At 45.3% G+C, this 6,306-nt stretch overlaps 1 protein-coding gene across 1 annotated transcript in view; it reads right to left on the bottom strand.

Moving 5' to 3' along the window:
- Positions 1-358: 358 nt before the first annotated feature.
- Positions 359-6,306, bottom strand: part of ARAP2 (ArfGAP with RhoGAP domain, ankyrin repeat and PH domain 2) — a 703,001-nt gene continuing 697,053 nt past the window's right edge. Inside the window, exon 33 of the mRNA XM_040419005.1 lies at positions 359-695. Coding sequence (XP_040274939.1) covers positions 375-695 — 321 coding nt within the window. The 3' untranslated portion in view covers positions 359-374. The remainder of the gene's footprint in view (positions 696-6,306) is intronic.

The raw sequence follows: 6,306 nt of genomic DNA, 5'->3' as shown, positions 1-6,306 counted from the left end.
GACCCACAAAACAAATAGCCAGATTCCTAACACTCTCCCTTGCTTCAGCTGCCTGCTTCCTGTCCCTGCACTACTCAGAGATGATGGGCAGTGCTACACGTGATCCAGCTTGCATAGAGGCTGGGTCACATGATGCACCGGCCAATCACAGCCATGCCATTACTAGGCATGGCTGTGATGGCTTCTAAGTGCCCACAGCTTATTAAAAGCTTGTTGATTGGCTGCCCTGTTGCCTTTCAAAAGCTTTATTAAATGCCCGAACACCGAACTCAAACCCAAACTTTTCCGGCAAAGTTCGCGTTCGGGTACCCGAACTCGCAAAGTTCGGTATGGACCCGAACTTTACAGTTCGAGTTCGCCCAACACTACTTGTGTTATTCTTTATCAGTATTGTCTTTTCTGCTTTTCTGAAGAACCAGGTTTAGCTCCTTGATAACGTTCTGGGGCAGTTGTGACAAGTCTTTGTTCAGATGATCAGTCGGAATGTGTAGTCCTTTGACGTTCATTGTTTGAATTTTTCTGGTATCTTCACTATAATTCTTAGGACTGTCAAGGTCAACCAAACTGTAGTGCTTCTTCTTGTTAGTAAGGCTTTCTTCATCCTTACATTCATAAGCATCCACCATCATAGACAGCCTCTGTTGCACTGCGCCACCAAGTTCTTTATGTTTCAATGTTCTTATTCTTTCACCAGACTGTAGATTGATGAACATAAATTTATAGTCTATATTATCAGAAGAAAAAACTATCAGTTTTAGGCTACATGCACTCGACCGTATGTGTTTTGTGGTCTGCAAATTGCGGATCAGCTAAAAAATTGGATGACATCCGTATGCGGATCCATTGTAACAATGCCTAAAACGGACAAGAATAGGACATGGCTACCGAACGGACATATGATGCGGACAGCACATCCATGGAAATGAATAGGTCCGCATCCTATCCGCAAAAAAAACCCGGAACGGACACGCAAACAAACAACGTTCGTGTGCATGTAGCCTTAGTCTATGAAGATGTATAGCATGAAACTGCAACTAAGTTCAGAATTGATTTATGCATTAGCAATAGCAATAATGATAATAATATTCTGTTTCATTCAATACAATTATGTGTTAAAGAACTATTTTAATCATACAAAGTGTTTATGAGAACAAATTCAGTCCATGATAACAAAGGAATAGTGTAATATCCTAGTGTAATGTTAACACTCTATGTAATGCAAATATTACTTCACGCAAATCTTTTTAATAAATATTAAAAAATGTAATACATAACAGAATGAGCATATGTTGATATTGTTTTAATGTCTGTATGATTTTCTGCAAGTTCCTGAAACAAAAGTTTTTGCATAAATGCTGTGGAGAACACAAGCATTAATTCCCTCCTGATCTCTTCTATTTTTATCTGGCAGATAGAATGGCAGGGTATAGCCAGCAGGATAGGTTTAGTATAATAGTATTATATTAAAATAATTTTCCAACATTTAATATCAATGACCTATACTTAGATTTGGGCATCAATATCAGCTCAGTGAAAGTCAGACTCCTTGGGACCTCAACCGTTCAGATTGTTAAAGGGGTCAAGGAACTATAGCCTCTTCATTCCGATACACATTGCTATAAATTTTGCAGTGTCTGTACAAGGTACTACTTGAATGGGACCAGTGGCGTGCCCAAGGGGCAGGGGGGGGGGCGCGGTCCACACCGGGTGCCGGCTCTCAGCACTCTCAGGGAGGTGCCAGAACAGAAGCAATGAGCGCTTCCATCAATACAGATGGAAGCACTCATTGCTTTTCCATTTATAAGATGCAAAGGCATCTTATAAAGGCAATACTAGTGAGCGGAGCGCTTCCATAATGGAAGCATTCACTAGTCTGCAGGAGGAGGGGGAGAGACACAGCGCTGTCCAGTACTTACCCCTCCTCCTTAGGGTGTTTCATTTTTCCAAAGATGTGATTTTCATATGACTTTGCTTACCCGAGTCTCAGTGATGTAAAAGATATACAGTCAGGTCCATAAATATTGGGACATCAACACAATTGTAACATTTTTGGCTCTATACACCACCACAATGAATTTGAATTGAAACAAACAAGATGTGCTTTAACTGCAGACTGTCAGCTTTAAGTTGAGGGTATTTATATCCAAATCAGGTGAACAGTGTAGGAATTACAACAGTTTGCATATGTGCCTCTCACTTGTTAAGGGATCAAAAGTAATAGGACAAATGGCTTCTCAGCTGTTCCATGGCCAGGTGTGTGTTATTCCCTCATTATCCCAATTACAATGAGCAGATAAAAGGTCCAGAGTTCATTTCAAGTGTGCTATTTGCATTTGGAATCTGTTGCTGTCAACTCTCAAGATGAGATCCAAAGAGCAGTCATTATCAGTGAAGCAAGCCATCATTAGGCTGAAAAAACAAAACAAACCCATCAGAGAGATAGCAAAAACATTAGGCGTGGCCAAAACAACTGTTTGGAACATTCTTAAAAAGAAGGAACACACCGGTGAGCTCAGCAACACCAAAAGACCCGGAAGACCACGAAAAACAACTGTGGTGGATGACCGAATAATTATTTCCCTGGAGAAGAAAGCACCCTTCACAACAGTTGGCCAGATCAAGAACACTCTCCAGGAGGTTGGTGTATGTGTGTCAAAGTCAACAATCAAGAGAAGACTTCACCAGAGTGAATACAGAGGGTTCACCATACGTTGTAAACCATTGGTGAGCCTCGAAAACAGGAAGGCCAGATTAGAGTTTGCCAAATGACATCTAAAAAAGCCTTCACAGTTCTGGAACAACATCCTATGGACAGATGAGACCAAGATCAACTTGTACCAGAGTGATGGGAAATCACTAAACATACCACCTCATCAGTGAAGCATGGTGGTGGTAGTGTCATGACGTGAGCATGTATGGCTGCCAATGAAACGTGTTCTCTTGTATTTATTGATGATGTGACTGCTGACAAAAGCAGCAGGATGAATTCTGAAGTGTTTCGGGCAATATTATCTGCTAATTTTCAGCCAAATGCTTCTCATTGGTCGGCGCTTCACAGTGCAGATGGACAATGACCCAAAGCATACTACAAAAGCAACCAAAGAGTTTTTTAAGGGAAAGAAGTGGAATGTTATGCAATGGCCAAGTCAATCACCTGACCTGAATCAGATTGAGCATGCATTTCACTTGCTGAAGAGAAAACTGAAGGGAAAATGCCCCAAGAACAAGCAGGAACTGAAGACAGTTGCAGTAGAGGCCTGGCAGAGCATCACTAGGGATGAAACCCAGCGTCTGGTGATGTCTATGCGTTCCAGACTTCAGGCTGTAATTGACTCCAAAGGATTTGCAACCAAGTATTAAAAAGTGAAAGTTAGATTTTTGATTATTATTCTGTCCCATTACTTTCGGTCCCTTAACAAGTAGGAGGCACATATGCAAACTGTTGTAATTCCTACACCGTTCACCTGATTTGTATGTAAATACCCTCAAATTAAAGCTGACAGTCTGCAGTTAAAGCACATCTTGTTTGTTTAATTTCAAATCCATTGTGGTGGTGTATAGAACCAAAAATGTTAGAATTGTGTTGATGTCCCAATATTTATGGACCTGACTGTATATGCCAAATTTCAAGAAGATTGGATAATATTTAGGGGTTGCACACATTGATAACTTTTATTACTACTCTAACTCCTGTACCTAGGAGGGTGGTCTAAAAACAAATTCAGTTTCAGGATCCCAGGGGCTCTGCATCAAGCAATGTGGATGGCAAAGGCAATATATGCAATTAAAATTGTCCTCTTCACTAAACAGTTGAATATTCCTCAACGAGAATTGAAAGGAAGGAAACGGGTTGCACATTTTTTCAGCCTCATATATGTTAGCTTTTTGCACAAGGCAATTGTAAGTCGATGCGCTCCTACAAGATCTGAGCACTTACCCAGATGGAAGACGTAAAAAAAAAGTGCTCTCACAGTTGCTAAGAGACACCTTTGGTATCTGTCAGAAACAAATGTAGGATTGGCTTTTTTGGACAAACGTCTTACTCAGGCTGTTAAGCAAAATATCACAAAAATTTTTGAAGTCAAACTTGCAAAGAAAGAGAAAATTAAACGATTAGAGTGTAAAAACAGGAGAGGTAAGTTAATTTAATATTTTACAGTCTGATCTGAGGTCTGATATGGAGGTTTAATGGGGGGTCTGGCGAGGTCTAATGGTGGTCTGGAGTGGTTTATTGAGGGTCAGGAGGTCTGACTGGGGGGTTCGGAGGTCTGACTGGGGGGTTTAGAGGTCTATTGGGGGTCTGACTGAGGGGTCTGGAGGTCTGATTGACGGTCTGATTGGGGGTCTGGAGGTCTAATGTGGGTCTGATTGGGGGCCTGGAGGTCTGACTGTGGGGTCTATAGTTCTAATGGGGGTCTAATTGGAGGTCTGACTTGGGGATCTAAAGGTTTAATGGGGATCTGGAGGTCTGACTTGGGGGTCTAGAGGTCTAATGGGGGTCTGATTGGGGGTCTGGAGGTCTGACTGGGGGTCTGATTGGGGGTCTGGAGGTCTAATGGGGGTCTGATTGGGGGTCTGGAGGTCAAATGGGGTCTGAAAGTCAAATGGGGGGTCTAATTGGGGGCCTGGAGGTCTAATGGGGGTCTGATTGGGGGTCTGTAGGTCTAATGGGGGTTTGATTAAGGGTCTGGAGGTCTAATGGGGATCTGATTTGGGGTCTGGAGGTTTAATAGGGGTCTGATTGGGGGTCTGGAGGTCTAATGGGGGTCTTATTGGGCATCTGGAGGTCTAATGGGGGTCTAATTGAGGGTCTGACTGAGGGGTTTGGATGTCTGATTGGGGGGTCTGATTGGGGGTCTGGACGTCTAATGAGGGTCTGATTGTGGGTCTGGAGGTCTGACTGGGGGGTCTAGAGGTCTAATGGGGGTCTGATTGGGGGTCTGGAGAACTGACTTGGGGGTCTAGAGGTCTAATGGGGGTCTGCTGGGGGTCTGGAGGTCTAATGGGGGTCTGATTGGGGGTCTGGAGGTCTAATGGAGGTGTGATTGTGGGGTCTTGATTTCTAATGGGGGTCTGATTGGGGGTCTGGAGGTCTAATAGGGGTCTGATTGTGGGTCTGGAGGCCTAATGGGGGTCTTATTGGGGGCCTGGAGGTCTAATGGGGGTCTGATTGGGGGTCTGGAGGTCTAATGGGGGTCTGATTGGGGTCTGGAGGTCTAATGGGGGTCTTTTTGGGGTCTGGAGGTCTAATGGGGGTCTTTTTGGGGGTCTGGAGGTTTAATGGGGGTCTGATTGGGGGTCTGGAGGTCTGACTGGGGGGGTCTAGAGGTTTAATGGGCATCTGATTGGGGTCTAGAGGTCTAATGGAGGTCTGAGTGAGGGGTCTGGAGGTCTGACTGGGGGTCTGATTGGGGGTCTGGAGGTCTAATGGAGGTGTGATTGGGGGTTTGGTTTTCTAATGGGGGTCTTATTGGGGGCCTGGAGGTCTAATGGGGGTCTGATTGTGGGTCTGGAGGCCAATAGGTGGTCTTATTGAGGGCTTGGAGGTCTAATGGGGGTCTGATTGGGGGTCTGAAGGTCTAATGGGGGTCTGTTTGGGGGTCTGGAGGTCTAATGGGGGTCTGATTGGGGGTCTGTAGGTCTAATGGGGGTCGTATTGGGGGTCTGGAGGTTTAATGGGGGTCTGATTGGGGGTCTGGAGGTCAAATGGGGGTCTTATTGGGCATCTGGAGGTCTAATGGGGGTCTGTTTGGGGGTCTGGAGGTCTGACTGGGGGGTCTAGAGGTCTAATGGGGTTCTGATTGGGGGTCTGGAGATCTGACTGGGTGGTCTAGAGGTCTATTGGGGGTCTGATTGGGGGTCTGGAGGTCTAATGGAGGTGTGATTGTGGGGTCTTGATTTCTAATGGGGGTCTGATTGGGGGTCTGGAGGTCTAATAGGGGTCTGATTGTGGGTCTGGAGGCCTAATGGGGGTCTTATTGGGGGCCTGGAGGTCTAATGGGGGTCTGATTGGGGGTCTGGAGGTCTAATGGGGGTCTGATTGGGGTCTGGAGGTCTAATGGGGGTCTTTTTGGGGTCTGGAGGTCTAATGGGGGTCTTTTTGGGGGTCTGGAGGTTTAATGGGGGTCTGATTGGGGGTCTGGAGGTCTGACTGGGGGGGTCTAGAGGTTTAATGGGCATCTGATTGGGGTCTAGAGGTCTAATGGAGGTCTGAGTGAGGGGTCTGGAGGTCTGACTGGGGGTCTGATTGGGGGTCTGGAGGTCTAATGGAGGTGTGATTGGGGGTTTGGTTTTCTAATGGGGGTC

Source organism: Bufo bufo, chromosome 2 (assembly GCF_905171765.1).
Source record: "Bufo bufo chromosome 2, aBufBuf1.1, whole genome shotgun sequence".
Classification (NCBI taxonomy): Eukaryota; Metazoa; Chordata; class Amphibia; order Anura; family Bufonidae; genus Bufo; species Bufo bufo.
This window is presented reverse-complemented; position numbering and strand designations above follow the sequence as displayed.